Genomic DNA, 18,758 nt, shown 5'->3' on the forward strand with positions numbered 1-18,758 from the left:
AAGAAAGTGTAGTTTTAATGAATCATAAATTTGTTTTATACAGACACTTTTTCTACTAAGCAAATATTTAGTTAAATACTAATTAATTAAAATATTATTACATATAAACACGTTGCCATGAATTGAATGAACTCTGGAATGCTAGAAACAATATGCAAAGTTAATATAGAACAGTTAAACTTACTGTATTTGTAGGAAATATTTTGATACTACATTTGATCTTAGCCAAAAGGCCGAGAAGCCATAGGAAATATTTTGAGAATAGAACAGATCAAAAATAGTAAAACTCAGAAAGACTAGGTTTGATTTCATTTATTGGCATCTAGTAGCTCTCTGGGGCTATGTACTAGCTCTAGTTCCTTACTAGCTCGCTTGGTGTCTCAGTTTTGTCTTCTGTGGAATGGTGATGGCCTTTCATAAAATTGTGAGAATCAAATAAAGCCATGAATGTGACAGTTCCCAGCACCTCCGAGGTCTGACAATTAAGTTCACAAAGTCATTCTAGAAAAAGTGCTACATACCTCATTGCTGAATATCACCACGCTCACCTGAGAAGTCCTCCCCTTAGGAAGCTTTGCACTGATGCCAGCACCTAGTCCACGCCTCAAAGCAATTTTGGAACTCTTTTTCTGGAATGGCCATCAGAGCTGCCATCGTATTACCCTTGATGTCCTGAATGTCATCAAAATGTCTTCCTTTCAATATCTCCTTTATCTCTGGATAAAGAAAGAAGTCCTTGGGGGCCAGATCAGGTGAGTAGGGATGGTATTCTAATACAGTTATTTATTTACTGGCTAAAAACTCCCTCACAGACAGTGCAGAATGAGCTGGTGCATTGTCGTGATTCAACAGCCATGAATTGTTGGTGAAAAGTTCAGGTTGTCTAACTTTTTCCCCTAGCCTTTTCAGCACTTCCAAATAGTAAACTTGGTTAACTGTTTGTCCAGTTGGTACAAATTCATAATGAATAAACCCTCTGATATCAAAAGAGGTTAGCAACATTTTGACTCTTGGTTTGGATTGACAGAACTTTTTGGTCGTGGAGAATTGGCTGACTTCCATTGTGCATTTTGACGCTTTGTTTCAGGGTCATATTGGTACACCCATGTTTCATCACCAGTGATAACACAGCTCAAAATATCCTCTTGCCTCTCCAAAAGGTCTTGGCAAACTTCGACTCTCCTTTGCTTTTGTTCATCGGTGAGCTCTTTTGGGACCATTTTTGCACACACCTTTCTCATGACAAGATTTTCAATTGTGATTTTCCTACCATGTTTCACCGAAAGCTGGACAATCAGCTCTAATGCATCTTTTGGAGCAAAATTAATAAAATAAGACTGGGTCTTATATAATATAACATAATGTAATGTAATGAAATATAACATATAATATAATATAATATGATATAATATAATATATAACTATTTACTATAAATAGTAAAATAAGACTGGGTCTTATATTAATTTTTGCTCCAAAAGGCGCATTAGAGCTGATGGCTAGGTCTTATTTTCAGGAAAACACGGTAACTGTTTCTCTGTCGATGTTTACTTGGTCGGCTCTGCTTCCCACAGTCAGCCGATGATTTTGACGTAAAATTCAACAAATTTTTGTAATGTTTTCGTCAGTTCTGCTCGTTACTAGCTGCCCTGACCTCTCTTCATCAGTGACACATTCTCTCCGCTCAGAAAAACACTTAATCCATTTGTACATTGCCGTTTTCTTCATGGCATTATCCCCATAAACTTGGACTAACATGTCCCTGATTTCACTTCCACTCTTGCCAAGTTTAATAAGAAATTTAATGTTTGTTCGTTGCTCTAATTCAAGCTCAGACATTCTCACAGTGGCACACAAAAACACGCAACAACAATAATGAACTCCACTCAGCAAGACATCGCCATACATCAACATGAACACAGCTGTTCATGTTGTGAGACATTGATATACCAAGGTTATGAAACCTTACTGAGCTGTTTGTACAGTGCTGCCAATGTAAGCACACAGTGGCAAGTTCAGAAACTTAATTGGCAGAACTTGTATGTGTGAAGGGTTTCATACATGGTCTGGCACATAGTAAGTACTCAATAGATGTTGGCTACCATTATTTTTATTTTTTATTTTTATTTTTATTTTTATTTTTATTTTTATTGTTAATAGTATTATTGGTGATGGTGGTAAATAATTCAAAGGTTTTATGACACCTTCCTCAAGGATCTGAACGTTCCCTGGCGATTCATTGCACAGGGTCCCTGGCATGGGCTTCCTCAGCAAGATGTACAGTACAGGTGGAGGGAGAGTTAGTAAGGGAATAATTGTTTCTACACAAAGGTTGCCAGAAAGTTTTCTCTGTGCCTACCTTAGTTCCTTGTCATCAGCCAGAGAAGCAGTCCGTGAATCTCACTTCCAAGCCCCGTCTTTCTGCCTGGCTTCTTTTCTTTCCTTTTATCTATGTAGAACATTAAAGGTATCAGAGTCACTAACAGGGTTACAAATTTTTTGGGGGTGGTTAGGAGTTGTAGCTTATATTTGACCTTCATGCTGGGTTCTAGGTCCCCTGCTCTGCTTAAATGTGCAGTGTTACTCAACCTGCAAAAGCCTCTTTGGTCACCCCCACCCCCCCAATACACATACCTACTTTTTCTTTTTTCTGTTTAGTTATTTTCTGGTATCCCTTTATATTGTCCATCCCAGCACATGTATTGACTTTACATTTTTGTTTCTCAGTATTCTCACCTAATTCTTTTATTTTGTTCTCTTTCCTGATTTGATTTAACTCTGTGTAGCAAAAGAGTTGAACAATGTGGGAAATGTTAGATACATAGTTTTATAAAACTTTCCATGGACCCGGTAGCATTGAACCCAGGGCTAGATGTTTTTTAACTCTTATTTTGGGTGAGAGTATTTCTACTTGAACTCCCTCCCTTGATCCATAATATTAGATTTTGCTCATCTCAGTTAAGAATGTTTGGCTCTTATTTTCTCTTTGGGCAAATGGTAACATTTGCAATCTTTGTCACCTCTTCTGTTTTATACATTTAAAAAATCTGTTTTAATGTAATTTCTAATTAATCTTCTTCCCTTTTCTAAAATATAGTTGTACAGTATACAAAAGGGAAAATTTAGGATTGGGGATTCTTTTATTTATAGGAAATGGACCTTTTAAATAGACAATATTTATTATAGTTATTCAATTCAAAAGTAATTTGCATTCTTTCTAGAAAATGATAATTCTAAAAAGTAAAAGAAAGTAAATTAAAATTACTTTATTCTGACACCCAGAGATGACTATAGTTAAAATGTTGGTATATTTCCTTCTCATCTTAATTCAACTTTATATATTTAATTTTATAATGCAGTTTTAGAATTATATATTCATTAACTAAAGTGTCTATGTTAATTTTTGTAATTAGACATTTGATATATAATTATATATTCATTAACTAAAGTTTACATATAAACTACAATTCATATTATATAGCAGTATTGGGATATTCCAGTAATTTTTTAAAACTTTTTATTTATTTTAAGTGTGTTTTTCCAGGCTACATCAGCTCCAAGTCAAGTAATTATTTCAATCTAGTTGTGGAGGGCGCAGCTCACAGTGGCCCCTGTGGGGATCAAACCGGCAACCTTGGTGTTATAAACACCACGCTCTAACCAACTGAGCTAACCCGCCGCCCCCCACAGTAATTTTTTTGATGCAACTTTGACAAAACAAACAAACAAACATAAAAAACAAACCCTAAAATTAATTATGTAAAAAACTAAAATAGATAATTTCTAATTATAAAATACACATGACAAAAATTTAAATATTAGAAAAATAAATCATGAGAAACACGAGTCCTACAATACCTCCATTCCCACTGTTAACAGTAGACATATAAATACTTATTCTTAAACTATGTATCTGTGATTAGATTTGTGAAGTGTTTGTTCATCTATGATTAAATTTGTGAAGGAGTACGGAATAGATAGGTGTTCTTTGCTTTTAGGCTGAGTCAGATATGCAGTGAACAAGAATGTATTTTGAAAAATCATATCTCAAATGTTTTTCTCCGCGCTTTAGGTATGTGTTCTTTTTGGATCCATGCCATCTGGACTTGATAAATCGGAAGATCAAGTCTGTAGCACTGTGTGTAGCAGCATGTCCAAGACAAGAACTGAAAACCCTGAGTGACGTTCAGAAGTTTGCGGAGACGAATGGTGAGACAATAGGCCATCCAAGGCTCCACCCAGTCACATATTCTCTTGGTGAAATATTATCAGTTTGCTTTCGAATACAAATGTGCCCTCGTGTTTAAAATGTCATCAAAGAACCTTAAGAAAAAGAGATCTGAAAGTATTTTTGGACTTCCTTGATAAAAAACATGTTATGGTCACCTAGGGAGTTTGTTCAAACTCCAGATTCCTGGGCCCCACCCAGGAAAATTCTGACTGAGGAGGTCTTTGAGCTCTGGAAATTTGTATTTTTAACAAATGTCTCAGGTGATTTTGATGTAGCCCCTGTGAGTGGGAATTATTCGATTACTCTAGGTAATATTTGTTTTTTTCTTTTCCTTCCTAAGTATTGATTAAAAGTATTTCAATTACTATATTTTATTTTTACTCCTGGATAACAATGTAATATATGTCTATTTTAGAAAATTTGAAAAGTTCAGAGAAAATAAAAGAAGTAAAAACCAAAATTCCACCATTTTCCAATGTGTTAATACATATAATTTTGTTTTTGCTTTTTCAGTAGAACATTATGTCTTAACCAGTTTTCTAAGAAACTTTGAGGTTAAACATATGGGTATTAGCTGAGAAAAAAAAGCATAGTCAATTCCCTGAATTCTAGTTCAGTTCTCTTGGGTTCTAATATCCAGGTGCCATCCTCAGCTCCTTATGACTCGCCTCAGTCTCTTCAGAGAATTTTTGTTTTTACCTCTCTTTGTGGAGGGCCACGTATTGATAGCCCTTAAAGCCTGTGTTTTTGAACTTCTGTGAGGTTTCATGTTTGTATTTTGTGTGTAGGAATCCTCAGAGCTGCCTCAGTCTTTCCCAGATTCACAGGCTGGTTCTAGTTCCTTTGAACAAGTGGACTCAGGCATCCACCTGGTATAACTTTTAGCTAGATGGAGAAAGAGCTTGGGAACACAGCTGTACACACACCAGCGTGGCTTCACAGTCTCTAAGATGGGGGTGCTGGTCTTCTGAGGGCAAGTACTACAGACTGGCAGTATTCCTGTGCCACTGCTAAATGCCCTCAGCTTCAGATAGTGGGAAGTGAATGGAATTGGTTTGGATCTGGATTCTAATTCTGCTTCTGTCACTGCCTGGCTCTGTAATGAGGGATAGAAGGTATAGCCTGTCTGAGCCTAGATTTCCTCACCTGAATAGTCTGTGCATTTAAAATAATGCCGCTCTCATAGCTTGTTGTAAATATTAAATGAGGTGATGCGTGAAGAATACTGGGATTTCGTGGGCACTGAATAAAGAGGTACCAACTACTCTGTAAGATACCATTTTCTGTTCCTACATGATATCCTCAGATGTGTTGATTTGCTGAGTCAAATACCAGAACTATCAGCCTTGTCATTATCAGAGTTCTTAGGGAGGGGTGAGTTATTCTTTAAGGGTTTTTCTAAAACCTTAGACAATGTGAGCATACACAGCATGGTCTGGGAGATGGTTAGGAGTATTGGCTTTGGAGCTAGATTATCTGGATTCGCTTGTTGGTCCTTGCACTTGATAGCTATGAGACCCTGGGTAAGTTACTTGATCTCTCCATGCTTTAGTTTCCTGACTATGAAATAGGGATAAGATTTGTACCTAAACTACTTCCGAGGGCTATTATGAGGAGTTAATACATGAAAAATGATTAGAACAGTGTCTGGCAAATAGTAAGTTACTGAAAAGAAGTGTTGGCTGCTGCTGTTCCATTATTATTATTATTATTATTATTATTATTATTATTATTATTCCACACAGGGAATGTAATAGTCTCCTGCCTCTAGTCTCTCTCTACTTCTAGCTCCCTTACATACTGCTGCCATGTTACTATTCATAGAGCTTCAATCATGTTAATCCCTTACTCAGAAATCAGTGGTAAAAATAATAAAAGTCTGTTTGTCTTACCCTGGCATTTAAAGCTATGACCTAGTGCCGAACTACCTTCTAATACGTTCTCTTGAACCTAATGGATGTGAGTGAGTCTTGGTCCCTGGAACCTGACATGTCAGCCAGAGGGCCAAAAGAGAGCTCGTTCCTTGTTGGCGGTATTGCCTGCTGTGACAATCAACTAGAGAGAAATGCCCCATGCCGCCTTGCTGGCATTCTTTGTTTCCTGGTCAGTATCCTTCTAAGTCTACATGGTACTGAGTATGGCCTATTACGGTCCTGTTCAGAACACCCATCCGGTGAATTTTGCAGTGTTGTATTTCCCACATTGTCCCACAGAGTAGGTGTTCAAGAATATTAATGAGTAAATATTATTTCAGAAAACAGACTTCTTAAATTGATGCCTAGCTACAAAGGCACCCTTACTATTTGCAAAATGAGTCAACCAATGTGACATTTTAAAAAAAGTAATAATAATGGCAGCATCAAGAAGCACAGCAATGGAAGATGGAGAAAATAACAATTTTAAAAAGCAAAAAAAAAAAAAACTATAAAATTATAATAGGGAGCCTTTGGTGTAGAGACCTAAACACCTTAATTTTAACAGCAACCCTAAGTTGAAATTTCTGAATTTTTCAAAAGAATCGATATTGTTCTTTGGATTGGTGACTTAAAATTGGACATGGTGAGACTTAATTTCAGTATTAATTTTTTCACTGAGATAATTCTTTCTCTGCTTTTTGCATTATCTTTACCCCCTTTTATCTTTCCATCTCTTGAGGGGCAAATTGCTTTGGAAGGAACAGATAATTTTTTTTGTTATCTGTGTCCACATATTGTTACAGCTATATTTCTATTAGAAAATACACAGGCCTTTTTATCTGAAATATATAGATCTCAATCATTAATTTCAGAGAGGAATATTTTTAAGGATAATTTAGATTTAAGTGGGAAATTTCCAAATCTCTAAGGTAATTGTCAAAAGTCCACAAAAGAGCCCAAATGCACGAGTAAGCTATAAAGCTCTTTGAAGAAAACATAGGGCAAAACTTCGTGACTTAGGATTTGGCAGTAATTTCTTGGATATGAACCAAAAGCACAGGCGACAAAAGAAAAATAAATAAATAAATTTGAGTACATGAAAATTTAAAATTTTGTGCATCAAAGAACATGATAGAGTGAAAAGCAACCCAAAGAATGGGTTAAAATATCTGCAGATTTTATAAAGGTTACTATCCAGATAAGGGCTTAATATCCAGAATATATAAAGAATCCCTACAACTCAACAACAAAAACAAACAAACAACCTAATTTTAAAGTGGTCAAAGGACTTGAATGGTCAAATGACGTCAGACATTTCTCTAAATAGATATATGAATGCTTAATAATAAGGACATGAAAAGATGCTGGACATCACTAATCATAGGGAAATGCAAATCAAAATCATACTACTTCATACCCAATAGGATAGCTCCTATCATAAACAAAAACCAAAATACCCCACAAACCAGAAAATAACAAATGTTGGTGAGGATATGGAGAAATTGGAATCCTGATGCACTGTTGTTAGAAATGTAAAATGGTGTGTCTGCTATAGAAAACAGTATGGGATTCCTCAAAAAATTAAAAACAGGATTACCACAGAGGATTTTTAGGGCAGTGAAAATACTTTGTTTGATACTCTAATGATGGATACATGTCATTATACATTTGGCCATGCCCATAGAATGTACAACACCAAGAGTGAACCTAATGTAAACTATGGACGTTGGGTGATTATAGCCTGTCAATGTAGGTTCATCAATTTTATCAAATTTCTCCTCTGGTGGGGAATGTTAATAACGGGGGGAGGCTGTGCGTGTGTTGGGGCAGGAGTATATGGGAAATCTCTGTACCTTCCTCTCAATTTTGCTATGAACCTAAAATTGTTCTAAAAAAAAAACCAGTCTTTAAAAAAATAGATTACTATATGATCCAGAAATCTCCCTTTTAGGTGAGATTTGACAACAGGATTTCGAGGAGATATTTGCAGACTTATGTTTATTGAAGGATTATTCTGCCAAGAGATGGAAATAACCTGAATGTCTATTGATGAATGAATGGATAAAGAAAATGTGGGGTGTGTGTGTGTGTGTGTGTGTGTGTGTGCGTGCGTGTGTGTTGGGTGTAATGGAATTAGCCTTAAAAAAATAAGGAAATCTTCTTACATGCTATGACATGGATGAACCTTGAGGACGTTATTCTAGGTGAAATCCGCCAGTTACAAAAAGACAAATACTGCATGATTTCACTTATATGAAGTATCTAAAGTAGTCAAACCCTTAGAAAGTAGAATGTTGGTTACCGGGGCTGGGAGGAGGAGAAAATGGGGAGATGGTGTTCAATGGATATAGATTTCAGTTTTACCAGATGAAAAAATTCTAGAGGTCTATTGCACAACAATGTGCATATAGTTAACACTACTATACATTTAATAGTGGTGAAGATGGTAAATTTTGTGTTACGTGTTTTTATCACAATTTTTTTTTAAAAGGAAGGCAATTCTGACATATGCTATAATATGGATGAACCCTGAAGACATTATGTCAAGTGAAGTAAACCAGTTCACAAAAGGACAAATACTGTATAATTCCCCTTATGTGAGGTACTTAGAGTAGTCAAATTTATAGAGACAGAAAGTAGAATGGTAGTTGCCAGGGTCTGTGGGGAGAGAGGAATGGAGAGTTGTTTTGTGCGTAGTTTCAGGTTTGCAAGAAATGAAGAGTTCTGAAGATAGATGGTGGTAATGGTAGCATAACAGTGTGAATGTACTTAATGCTGCTGAACTGTACACTTAAACATGGTTACGATGGTGGTATATTTTTTGTTATGTGTATTTTACCCAACTAAAAAGTTCATGAAAGAGAAAGAATGATAGTAACTTTTTAAATAATGGTTTTAAACCTTATTTTAAAGTGGAAGGTAAAATAACATTTTTCTTACCAGAATGAAAAGATAATATAAATCCTTTTCAAAGAAATTTAAGTTTTCATGACAACATTTGAATGTGCTTTTTTTAGCACTTAGCAACCATCCATTCTTGTGAATTTCTGTTACTTTTACAAATTATTTAAAATCCCTTATAAGGGATTTACATTCCTGTAGTAATGTTTGTAAGAAATGCATTTATTAGGCAAATAAAATATTTCGTCAATTATTTGTTTCTTTTAGACAAGAAAAACGAGTTGTTTTCTTGGATTCTGAAATGCTTCTGTCATGTGTATCTGACTAGAATAGAAAGTTTGGAAGAAATAGCTAGATATTAGTTTGGTTATGTGGAGATGCTATGATATTACAAAGAGCTTGGAAAGGCAAGCAGAAGAATTTAGATGAATATATAAAAGTATAAGTTCCTGTACATGAGTTGGGTGGTAGGTATACAAATGTGCATTTTATTATTGTGGTTCATAGTTTATATGACAAAAAATCATAAATATATGATGCTAGAGAACAAAACAATTTAAAATTTTAAATTAAAAAATTAAAGTTGCCAAATCTCATAAGGACTCAGTATTAAACTTGTTTGGTTCTTTGTTTATCATCTTCCTGCAGTAGTACATGAGTTTCCTGGGGGCCTCATCTCAGAATATCCACGCCCTAATATAGGACTTCTTATAGTAGCTATTCATAAATGTATTTTGAAAGAACAATGGACTGAATTTCCCTCCTTATCTCTATTGCCACTTAATAATTTCTCATTCTCAGCGTGTATTTTATCCTTTGCTCAATTCTGTATCCATGTTACCACTAGCAGGTAAATTGTTTAGCTTCAGTCTAACCAGAATTGCTGTGAAATCAGTTCTTTTTCTTCATCCCTTTAATAATTCATCTTACTCATTCATTTATCTCTCTTATACATACTCTCCAAATGATTATTCATACGTGTTCTTAAGCCCTCTTTTTCTTCTTCTTTCCTAACATTATACCCTGAGCGGGCTGGTGAGAGCTCCCGTCTGAGTTCTTAGTTTCAGCAGAGCATGAATTCTATCAACGTTCCTTCCCTCTAGTTTCTGATGAACAGGTTTCTTTCCTCCTTTATTATCATTATTTTTGAAAACTCAAAGAATGTGTACATTGTGGGGGGTGGGAATAATTCTCCCTCCGCTGCTAACTTCAGCTTTATAAGAAATTTTTATCTCAACCCAGCCAGACCATGACAGGTGGTGAGGGGAGGGGAAGATAATGTCTGCTCAGTTTTCCCCTTCCTCTCTCTCTTCTCTCACCACCGCTAGCTAATCGACCACCTTTCATTTTACTTCACTGCCCTCCTTTTTCAGCCTGGGCATCCAAGTCTGAGGACATAAATCATGCTTGAGCCCTGTGTCTTGTTTCAGTATACCATTTCTTGATACCTGTTTTGTGCTATGCACTGTGCCAAATACTTTGCATGTCGTTTTATCCTTTCCACTTGCAATCTAAATTCTAAACGGCAGTTTAGAACTGAGAATAACTTGTGATTAAGTTAGGGGCTGACTGCATGTTCTCAGTGGGTGCTAATATTTTACATGGAGTTCCTTATACCTTTTGCATTATTCTTGTCAAACTGTTTTGTAATACATATTTTGTTTTCTCTAACACAGTAGTAAACTGGCAGAAATCTTATTTTCCTTTTGTTTGTGCCTCGTTTATAGCATGTGAAAAAGCATTCCCTTTTAAGACTGCTTCTTCAATGTACCGTATTTTGTTTAAATTCTGAGAGCTTTTGTGACCTGCCATTTGGACAATGTGCACATTTTGAGAAGTCATGCAGCTTGGTGCTTTTTCGGTGATCACTGTTTTGCCATTGAAAGATTATGTGATCCATTCAGATAAAATTTATAAATGTTAATAAGCCTTCTGATTATCATTATCTAGTTGTTTAGAATTAGTATCAGTAGGTATTCAGTATATTACTGTCTTACCAGTCAGTAACAATATAACTTAAACCAGGGCTGGCCCAGTGGCTCAGGTGGTTGGTTGGAGCTCTGTGCTCCTAACGCCGAAGGCTGCCGGTTCGATTCCCACATGGGCCAGTGGGCTCTCAACCACAAGGTTGCCAGTTTGATTCCTCGACTCCTGCAAGGGATGGTGGGTTGCGCCCCCTGCAACTGACAACGGCAACTGGACCTGGAGCTGAGCTACGCCCTCCATAACTAAGATGGAAGGAACAACAACTTGACTTGGAAAAAGTCCTTGAAGTACATACTCTTCCCCAATAAAGTCCTGTTCCCCTTCCCCAATAAAATCTTTAAAAAACACACACACAAAAGAAAACATTTAAAAATATATATTTATGTAACTTAAACCAGAGTTAGTATGGATTATTTTGGCACAGTAAATCAAAAGATTAGACTTGATATCATTTATAAATGAACAAAATGATCAATCCTAGCAACTGATTTAATTGCCTCTAAGTCAGAGACTAGCAAGGGAAGCTTCATTGTTAAAAAGGGGAAAAATTCTTACATTTGATAATGCACTTTAAACTAATTCCTCGTTCAAGAAATAATTACCATTCATTAAGTATGTGCCAAAGAGACAAAGACAAGGAGCAGTCCCCATGTTTAAGGAGCTTGGATTATAGTAGATAATCAAACTTCTATTTGCCCTCCACAATACCTAGTAGAAGTCTTGCACATAGATGTCCAAAATTAATTCACTCAGCATATACTCGTACGTATTTATTGAGTGCCTGGTATAAGCCAATTGTAGTTGACAGATAATGTCATGCCACCATCTAGTTAATGGGTGCTTTTTGGGAATTGCAAATATGTCTATACTTCTCATTGGTCGCTAGAAATTGAAATCGGAAATTGCCTTGCATTCTTCCAGCATATACTCATATATAACACTTTCTTAATTGGGGGGGCGTTAAATTAAACTTGGACTTCCCTGTAGCAATGTGGTTTGTTTCTCACAATGAAAACTGTTCTGCATTGAGTGGTTGTTTGTTTTTTTATTAACTAGAATTTTCTAAATCATGTTTTTTAAGGAATCTTTTTTCTCTTAATTTTAGTGTATCCTACAAATATTACTGCGGTGGCATATCAAACAAAATTTTAAAGCAAGAAGAATTAGCCTCTAACTTACCAATTTTTTTTTTTTTTTTCAAATCATTTGGTTTTTATACCAGTAGTTCTCAACTAAGGGTGATTTGCCCCGTAGCACATTTGGCAATTTCAGGAGACATTTTTGGTTGTCACACCTGGGTAAGGAATTAGGAGGCATCCAGTGGATAGAGACCTGGGATGGTGTTAAAATCCTGCAATGCACAGGGCAGCCTTCTCCAGCCAAGAATTGCCAGGGTCCAAAATGTCTTAATGCCAAGATTGAGAAATCCTGTTTTAGATATATGGTGAATAGTGAAAAGCATATGAACATTGTACACAACGTGTAACACCAAAATATAAGAGATTAAAAATAGGTATTTCTTTTTAAAAAAAAATCAGGATGTCTGTTGTAGCCAACAGATGGCTTTTGAGTACTATCTACATGCCAGGAGAGACAGGTTCCAGATATTTTGAAGGCATAAGATCCCAGTTCTCAAAGAGCTCATGTTCTCAAAATAGAGATGATATATAAATCAAAAAGTTACAAAATAGTATGCTAAGTTTTATTATAGAGCTAAGCAGTAAATAGCTTTGTTTGGGTACATCAGAGAAGGCTTGATGGAGGAGGCAACACTTTAGTAGTTTGTAGAAATTATGCTCCAACTTGAATACTCACTCAGATGCCAGTTACAAAAGGACATCCCAAGCTGAGGGAACACCCTGCAGAAAAGCCTGAAAGCTTGTTAAACAGCAACAATTATAAGTAGTTTATTATGTTAAAATGAGGCTGGAGTTTTAGATCGAGGACTTCTAGGAGAGCTTGAAGCCAAGGAATTTGAAATTTAACCTGAGGGCAGTGATGTAATACCATTAATGCCCATTTTACAGAGACCAATCTGAAGGTTGTGTTTGTGTAGGATGGAGATGAGAAACCCTCTGGGAAAGTAGTTTAACTGACTTGATTAGAGATCAGAGATCATGAAGGTCTGAGATAACATAGAATGGGCTGATTGTCTGGACTTGGCACCTTGCATGGTGTGGGGTAGATAAAGAAGAGAAAGGATGATTTCCACATTTCATCTGGGGGATTTTGTGGATGTTGGAGCCATTAGCAGGATTGAAAATATATGGGAGGAGGCAGAGCAAATTTGGAAAGTGGGTGATAGAAAGGTTTGTTTTCAAATATGTTATTTTTGAGGTATCTATGGAACATGTTTTTTGCTCAGGAGCTTATTGAATACTTGTCTGATTATGATTATTTGGAATGACACTGAAGAATCACTGTAGCCTAGGAGTTAAGAATTCTATTTCTAAATTTGCCAGCTATTGTTGATAAGGCCTAGGAAGTATTACTTTTTTTTAATCTGTAATGTTTAGAGCATGGTGATGGGAACACACCTCTTAGGGGGAGTTGTGGTAAGTGATATTGAGCTAAAGAATAAATAATTGAATATTATAAGGCATTTGAAAAATTGTAGTAGTTGAACATTCTGAGGGCTGTGGCAATCATTTACCAAGATAAATGTTTATCACTTATCTTGACCACATTTGAATAACATTGGCTGAGTTGCAAGGATTGCCTCTGGTATAGTAGAGATACACTTTTTGTTTTTGTTTTAGACTTTTCATTACTCAAGAATAGCTTTTGCATTAGAAGAAAAACTTTGTCTTACTACTTATGACCAAACCTCTTGTGCTAAGTATTGTTTATACTTTCCACTATTAAAAAAGTAAGACAGATACTATCTTAAAAATGTTCACTGAAAATGCGTTAGCTAATAAACATGAAAAGAAAAACAACTGTAAAATGTTTGCCATTACTGGGTTGTCTTAATGTTCTTCCTTGAGGCTTCTCTGTCCATCAACCCTTTGGGCAGGAAGCAGTATAAAGTTTCTTATGATTGTTACTACAAACACATTGTAAAGATCTTTTCCCTTTAATCTATTTAATACAGGATCTATTTAGTACTGGCCTGGGTCCCAGAATACCATCAGAGATAAGGCTATTATCCTTTCATTGAGCATTATCCTGGGAAAGTATTTATAAAATTGAACTCTGTTGCACCTGCTGACCTCCTTTTTCTAAATGAAAAAAGGGTGGGGATGGAGATTATGTTCACTGAATTCAGCTGGAGCCATATGTTTGACATTACCGAGGCAAAGTGCTTTAGTTAGGGCCTGTTTTATTGTGCAAATTGATTCCATCTTAGACTCTGAAAGAAATAAGTTGACAATTCAGATCAGGAAGTTGATGATCACATTGGGTGCTCGCCAGTTATTGGCACAGTTGCTATTTTTTCATGCACAATTCTATAATAAGACTCCCCACTATTTCAGGGATTAGTCTAAAATGTTTGTTTGCCATTGCTATCATGTTTTCTCTAAAATTGTTATAAATGGAATTAAGTAGTATTATCTTCACGTAGGAAAGACTAATTTGAGAAGAGTAGATATTTAATATTTTGCTTAACTTAAAGTAAGCCATTAAAATGTTGAAAAGAATAATCAAAAACAATTTCGAAAACTCAGTTTCCTATTGAGTCTGTCTTAAGAAGCTGAAGAGATTTGAGCAGGGCTGTGTAACTTTCAGGTATCTCTTTAAAAATATTTTACATTGTCAACTTGAATTACCTTTAGATGCTGCATGTATTTATGTAAGTATGCTATTACAGCCCACATATTTAAACACTTGGCATGTTGGTTGCTGGTTTGGGGGCAGCATTACTGAATTAAATGCAGGTTTGTGGCTTTCTAAAATTTTCTTTGATGGATAGGACAAGAAATAAATGAAATAAAATCACTCCCAGTTTTGTTGCCTCAACAAATCTTTTTTCTGTATTCCCTTCTAGTTTCTTCTCACATCCTCACATGATGTTTCCATAATTATTTCAGTGTTAAAATCTGCCACTTTTATTTCACATGATATTTTAAACTTTTTCCATGGTGGTTCATTGTAGAAGTCCATGATTGCTATAATACAAATGCAAAGCTAGTCTATTTGTATTTAATAATAAAATTAGTAATCTACTAGGAATATCAATTAATGAAATATAAACAATTTGCGTGATGTAATTCTGTAGGTCTTCAGCAACACTAGACTACACTAGACTACTCCTCAGTTAACACTATTGTACAACAAACCTTACAGTATTTTAGTTGCTATATTACAAAACTAAAAGGTCAGTAAAGTAAGATTTATCAAGGATTTGATGAACTGTACTCAACTGAATTTTGTATATTGTTTACCTATGCGAGAAATAGATGATTGCATTACTAATCTAGGATTGAATTTAAGCTGTTTTAAATTATCTGAAAACTGAGGACCTTTCTATCAATTTATCAGTGGTATCAATTTGTTCAGTTTCTTTATAGTTAGCATGTCCTGCCTTTTAAATTAAAAAAAAAAGTAATGTATTATCTGAATGCACATGTGCTACATGCAATACTTTTACATATTTAGTAATGGAAAGCACAGAAAAGAGAGGCAGCATGTGCTGTTCATTATGGGTTTTGTAATCAAAGAGATCTAGAGTTTAATCCCACCTCTGCTACTTAGTGTCACTTGGGGCAAATTATTAATATTTACCTTATCTCTTAGCTTCTATTTCTTCCTCTGTAAAGTGGGTTTATAGTACCTGCCTTAGAGTTTTAGTCAATGCTATAAATAACACGTATGGGGTGAGAGGAGAGGCTCACCCCACCAGTAGCTTTCTAAGAGGTCCCAGCACGGCGGGAGAAGGGGTAAGAAAGGTCTCTGCCCTTGGCCTCATCCTCACAAGCACTGGCGAAAACCCACTGGCAAAAACTCTTGGTTTCTTCCATAGGAGAATTTTATCATGTTTATTTTCTTTGGTTTGGAGACATTCCTGGATGCAGTTCAGTTAGTTACAATTAAAGGTCATTCTTTTAAAAGACTTATATATATATAATTGGCATAAGTGAATTAATAAGGCAATTTATTCAGACTCTGCTTGCTAGCTAACATACAGCTTTTCTTTCAACAGGCTCAGCACTATGTAGCTACAACCTAAAGCCTTCGGAATATACTACATCAAAAGCTTCTGGTCTTTGCCCCAAACTGCCAGTTCCAGCGAGGTAAATTTTATTGTATTTTGTTAACGTATGACTTTTGTTTTTATAGGTAGACTTTAAACTGTATATGTGACTCTGAGAAAAGAGTCGCTTGATGATACTAGTTGGCCAGGCCCAATACTTTTACATCAAGATTCAAAAAGTAGTAATAGAAGTGATAGCATGTAATGTATATTTTAAAAAACACACACGGGCAAACAGTTTTTCTCATTATCAGGTATTTTAAATTTCTTTTGGGGGCTTACTTTCTTTTAACGCCATAATTTTTAAAGTATACAAAACAGCTGAACGATTATGAAATCTACAATAAAAGCCAAGTCTCACGGTCTTCAAAGATTCTTTGAAGTTGATCCTAGTAATACTTACGGGAGTTATTTTTTAATTTGTAAATTTAAAAAATATGCCAGTCATTATTCTCCGTAGTTTATTTCAGGCTATATCCTTTAGGTACATTCTCTGTAATAGGCTGTTTGCTATAGCCAAGATCTTATTCAGCAAACATGTATTAAGTGCCTACTCTGTGTAATAAAAATAAGGATGAGGGGAAAAAAAAATCTCACAGTAGTTATAAGTAAAGCAAATTTTAAAATTACAAATAGATTTTTAAGAAAGGAAATAAATTTTCAAACTCTGTAAAATAGAGCCTCAGAATTAGGTGTGTAGGATTTGGAGCATGTCTGATCTTGAGAACCTTTGTGTGTATTACTAACCATATATGACATGCGTCAAATTCTCCAGGAATACTGAATTAACACCACTTTTATTGTATCTCATCGGCATATTATAGCAAGCTATTGGTTAAAATTCTGAGGCTCCTGTCTACTTCCTTATGGATTGCTTATTGCACAAGTAACCTGTGCTTTATTAACTTGAATTTGAAATTTTCTGTTGAAAAGTGGACAAAGAATATATCAGTTAAATTGATTCAGCTTTTAGTCTTGTCAAGTTGCTATTGGTGTTAAAATTTAAAGTCTTTGAACCTAAAAATAAAGGGACTATTTAAAAAAATACTAAATAAGAGGGACCTACAAATTATGGGCTTAGACCAATAGTTTAGGAGACTCCCTTCATGAAAATTGAAACTATTAGAAAGGCTGTGACGGTAAAAAAAAGGAGGTCCTTTGAATAGAGTCACTGGAGAAAATTTATCAATGTAAAAACAAGGGCCTCCGTCCTCTTATTATTCAACTGCTAAAGTTTGTTTTAAATGCGCGCTTAGAGTACAGAGTCACTATTTTAGGGCATAAACATATTATAACAGGAAAACCAAAAAGCCTAGGGATGAGAATGAGGTTGCTTTGGGGCTGTATAATACGGGGGGTGGGGACCAGGGTAGGGGGCGGGGACCAGGGTAGGGGGCGGCTCACACTGAAAATCTTGCTCCGCCTCTGAGCTCTGATTCTACCACGTTGAGGACCTGTTTCTGGTCATCTTGGGTAGTCCAGTCTTGGACACATGCACCACCAGCACCACCACCCATCTCTACCTCACATGTAGAATCCTAAGGGCATTCGCCAGAAGACAAAGCTTAGGATTAGGGGCTTGGATTTTAGAGATGGACAGACTTGGCTTCTAACAGGGTCGGTCATCCACTAACGTGTCAGGAATCCAAGATGCAATGATGAATTTATACCGTCTGGAAACTGACAGCATATACTATGTTTATATTTTATTTAAATATCCTCATGTTTTACTTAGTTTAGTACCTCACAGTCTAAGTATCTTATCTCTTTTGTCTGAACTCCACCTGTTGGAAAGTAAAGAAGAAGAAATGGATGATGGAAGGAAGATAAATTAGGACCTGGTAAATATCATCATTTAGTATTCGTCAAGCAAAGTGAAAGGATCAAAAAACAGAATAAAGTTGTTTTAATAAAGACCTTGGGACACTACGTGGTTCCACACCCAGGCACTTTCTGCAGCCGAAGGTAGAGTCTATTTTAGAGAATAGCAATTGTAAACTAATTTGTAATAAAACACTAGCACATAATTGCCAAATGGTTACTATTCCTAAGAGCTTTTGGATTTTAAAATCAGATGCCTAAAAAGGGCCATATTTTACCCAAATTCATACCTCTTTTTTGATGACATGCTAAGCATGGTAGCAATAGGGAGACTAGGTAGCCAGTATACTTACAATGCTTAAACATTTAGATAGAGCTAGAGAAAAATTGCAATAGTTGAAACAGATTACATAAATTCAGGTTACTCACCAAACATTTATTTTGGTACTTTTGGAGGCCAGGAAGTATACTGGGTGTTGGGGAATTAATAACATAACACGGAAATTGGAAAGTAATAGCCAAAAAAAAAATGTTGCTTATTTATATTTTTTAAATCAAGGATTAAAGATAAATTAACATTTATAAATCACCTACTGTGTACCAGCCACCACATTAAGCTTCTCGTGTGTATTATCTCTTTTAACCCTCAAAAGAGCCTGTAAGGGTATTCTCCCAATCTATAGATGAGGAAATAGAAGATAAGAGAGGTTA

The 18,758-nt window shown here is 35.6% G+C and overlaps 1 protein-coding gene across 3 annotated transcripts in view; it reads left to right on the forward strand.

The window, feature by feature from the left end:
• Nucleotides 1–18,758, forward strand: part of SLC44A1 (solute carrier family 44 member 1) — a 177,501-nt gene that overhangs the window by 85,143 nt on the left and 73,600 nt on the right. For all 3 annotated transcript variants that reach the window (XM_081066246.1, XM_081066245.1, XM_081066244.1), the window contains exons 4-5: nt 4,071–4,207; nt 16,176–16,266. In XM_081066246.1, the coding sequence (XP_080922372.1) occupies nt 4,071–4,207; nt 16,176–16,266 (228 nt within the window). The remainder of the gene's footprint in view (nt 1–4,070; nt 4,208–16,175; nt 16,267–18,758) is intronic.

Source organism: Rhinolophus hipposideros (assembly GCF_964194185.1).
Source record: "Rhinolophus hipposideros genome assembly, chromosome: 11".
NCBI lineage: Eukaryota > Metazoa > Chordata > Mammalia > Chiroptera > Rhinolophidae > Rhinolophus > Rhinolophus hipposideros.